The sequence below is a fragment of the Lottia gigantea genome, assembly GCF_000327385.1.
Source record: "Lottia gigantea unplaced genomic scaffold LOTGIsca_44, whole genome shotgun sequence".
Taxonomy (NCBI): Eukaryota; Metazoa; Mollusca; class Gastropoda; family Lottiidae; genus Lottia; species Lottia gigantea.
In genome coordinates, this window is record NW_008709540.1 from 1,129,372 (window position 1) to 1,132,736 (window position 3,365).

The 3,365-nt window shown below is 38.4% G+C and overlaps 1 protein-coding gene across 1 annotated transcript in view; it reads right to left on the reverse strand.

Moving 5' to 3' along the window:
* Positions 1 to 524: 524 nt before the first annotated feature.
* The window catches only part of LOTGIDRAFT_204246 (hypothetical protein), a 5,931-nt gene continuing 3,090 nt past the window's right edge, over positions 525 to 3,365 (reverse strand). The window contains exons 5-10 of the mRNA XM_009060760.1: positions 2,921 to 3,031; positions 2,560 to 2,670; positions 1,962 to 2,052; positions 1,490 to 1,698; positions 1,000 to 1,084; positions 525 to 729 (exon numbers count right to left, since the gene is read on the reverse strand). Of these exons, the coding sequence (XP_009059008.1) occupies positions 542 to 729; positions 1,000 to 1,084; positions 1,490 to 1,698; positions 1,962 to 2,052; positions 2,560 to 2,670; positions 2,921 to 3,031 (795 nt within the window). The 3' untranslated portion in view covers positions 525 to 541. The remainder of the gene's footprint in view (positions 730 to 999; positions 1,085 to 1,489; positions 1,699 to 1,961; positions 2,053 to 2,559; positions 2,671 to 2,920; positions 3,032 to 3,365) is intronic.

Genomic DNA, 3,365 nt, shown 5'->3' on the forward strand with positions numbered 1-3,365 from the left:
AGATATAAACTAGGCTTAGTCCGAAACATCTGCCTCTATTCCAGCCTCTGACGGCTAAGCCCTAATTATGAACATTTGTCGACTGGGGAGGGATCAGAAAAACTGGGCCCTGTTTTAAGAAGATTTTCCGCACTTCCAAAAGTACAGGTTTTCCTAGACATCTTATTTTACCTCGAATACACCAAACCCCGATACTGGTTTGGTAGGTATATGAAAAGGGGCATTACCGCTATTTGTCCGTTTTATTTGTATGTTAAAATGGGGCTCATCGAATTTACTTTGACCTTTGAAACATTGTCAAGATTAATTTGTATGATTTACTATGTTTGTGACAAATAAGGTCTTGGCATGAATGGACTTTAGTGTGGATATGTTGTTATATATGCGTGAAATGAATATTTGATCGATTTCAACGCACGCGATAGTTCACCAATTGGCCACACAGCACCGCAGTTAACAACAGACCCTTAAAGAAGAAGATAGGTTTACTGCTACCCGCTACGTATTGACTAATATGGGAGTATAAAATAATAATATTTATTTATGGATTATTTTTGACAAATTCAGCTAAAGCGAGTAAACCCTGTAAAGTTTCTTGTCCGCTGGGTAAAATCTTATCTGCCGGGAGCAGGAAACCGTATTCTCCTGTATCTCGTAACTCCACCCCATACGAGTATTTCACACTGGCGTTACTGTAAGTCCAGTCAGCACTGCTTCCACTGGCCAAATCTGAAATAGAATGATTTATATCTGAACAAACTTGAGAGATGAAACTACTCAACGCCATCTGCCAAGATGTCTGAGGCCAACCGACAAAATCACGATCTGCCTTCTTCAACAACTTGAGCATTTTCTGTACTGAGATTTACCACATTGATAATTGGAAACATGTCGACTCTTGAAACACCACTATTGGTTTCATATAAACCCGGAGAATCCAGCGTTTTCCCGTGATACAGAGAAAGAAAGCAGATAGTCAGCTAAAAGACTCATACTTACAAATGGTGGTAGCGATTGGTCCGTAGACGTATTTAGTACCATGGACTTCTGTTATGGCTTCTGTAGCAGCTTTAGACGAGGCCTCCTGATAAGAGAAAAATGAATAAATTTTTTATGAGAATTAGTCAAATGCCTAGCACCACCGTGGACATCCTCACAATGGTCAAGCTATTTCTAACTCTGCTATCTATTCAGCTTCTGATAGATATTTTGACTATATTTGCTGGACAAATTTCAAAATAGCTATCAGAGGCTGGAATAGAGGCAGATGTTTAGATCTAGAACTCTTGACAACGTGAAAATTCACTGTGGAAGAAAGCGATATAATACCACAGAATGACCTGTTCTGAGAGTTTTATTTGATTCGCATATCGCTTATTATTATGGTTAATATCTTTTTCTCCTGGATCTCTGATATGTCAAGGGCTTTTCTTTCCCAAAGATCGTTTCGAGGATACTTAACTTGGCTTTTAATGATAATGATTTATACCTGTTGGGTGTAGTCAGCGGGGAGATTTTTAGTCCAACCAAACGGTGACATCCACAGCTGGGAATAACTATGGAAATCAATGAAGATTTTAAATGTTCCTTTTGGTTTTGATAAAATGAAGTCTGCTACGCCCTTTACGACGGGTTCTGAGAAGGCTTTAGGACCACAATATGTTTCTGAACAGGGATTACGACCGCCAGGACCAGATTCTGAAAAAGAAAGACCATATCAAATCGCTTGTATATTTAAAGGAATTGTAAAGAGGTATTCTATAGCATCAATTTCCACCATTCCAATTTTCAGTTAGACGTTTGTGGTTCTTGCAATTCCACAAAAACTAAGTTATTGATGTCGTCACTAATCGCGAAATATGCTGTATCACATCAGGCCTTTCGCGATTAATGACGTCATCAAACACTTAGCGGATAGTATCTATTTTCTTAAATTTGGAACAAATTGACGAGCTACTTACCTCCATTACACCAATGGTTGTCCCAGTTTCTATTAGGATCAGATCCATAACACAAAATATGTTTTGTTCTTGTTTTTCGCCATAATCGTTCCTTAAATAATGAAGATGCACATTAACACATTGCTGCAGTATTAATGCAGTTGAATTGGTTTTGACCAAGAGGCAAGTATATATAGCGTATATCTAATAGTTGGTAACTTGCGTATTTATGGGGAGGCTCAATGGGCCATGTCTCCCCCACCCCCCCCACCCCCTCTCTCGGGCATGTGATTGGTCTTATTTTGAAGTGAAAATCAAGCCCGCTAAATGCTCAAAATTCATCTTAGGCCATCTGAGAGTCCTCTGACAGCCCGCAGATCCCTGGTCTCAAGAGGCTTTGCCCATTCGGGACTTGCCTCGGAGAGACACCTGTCATTTTTGGCTCCCTCCTCAGGCATAAATACGCCCCTGGTTGGTAATGTTTGAGTAAATGCTTCCATGCAAAAATGACAATGCGGGAGAGCAAGTGTTTAATAAAGACAGGGGCCACGTGTCGCCACTCATCTAGTTGAGTCACTGTCTATATTATGTTTTTAGTCATAACCAATAGAATATATACCTTATCCCAAGTGTAAGCATAACCATCAACATTAACCACTGGTACAATATACCAATCGAACGCCTCCAGAGCAGACGTTACTTCTTTATCTTTGCCATAATTCTCCAACATCTAAAAACAAAGATAACTTGCCAAGCAAGGTAACATACGCCCACTGGCAGCTGTCAGAAATGATAGTGACTAAAGTACGTATTTTCTCACATTAAAGAAATTTTATTAGTTTGAATTCAATGATATATATATTTACTGCCAGTTATTTATGCTGAGTAATTCCACAAAATTTTTGAATGACTTGTTCAGTCATATAGTTAGGGCACCTTAAAAATCCCCACCTTTTTGAGACTCTGGGATAGTAACAGACCTGAGAAGCCATGTAGATGACAGTAGCTGGTGAAATCCATTCTCTAGCATGAATACCACCTTCAATAAAGGCTGCTGGTCGTTGATTGGTTGAGTTCGTGGGTACTGAAATCTGAAAGGCAAAAATTACATAAAAGTCTTATTTGTTTATAAGTAATCAGATAAGGGATTGAGTCAACTTGTCTATTGCTAAAATATTTGTATTAAAATTTAGAAATATAAAAACAGAATCTGAAGAACATGTACTCTTCTCAAACTTCCGCCGAGAAAAAAGTCAGTTGTGAAGATCATAACAGGGTGAAACTGAGTAACAAAGTGTTTCAGGCTCTGTTTTCACATATCAATATCAATACAATTGATTTATTGGGTACTTTTTTAACAGTGATATGCGATATTGTCTCAATTCAATCAGATTCTGATTTAAAGCACAAAAAGATGATACAAGC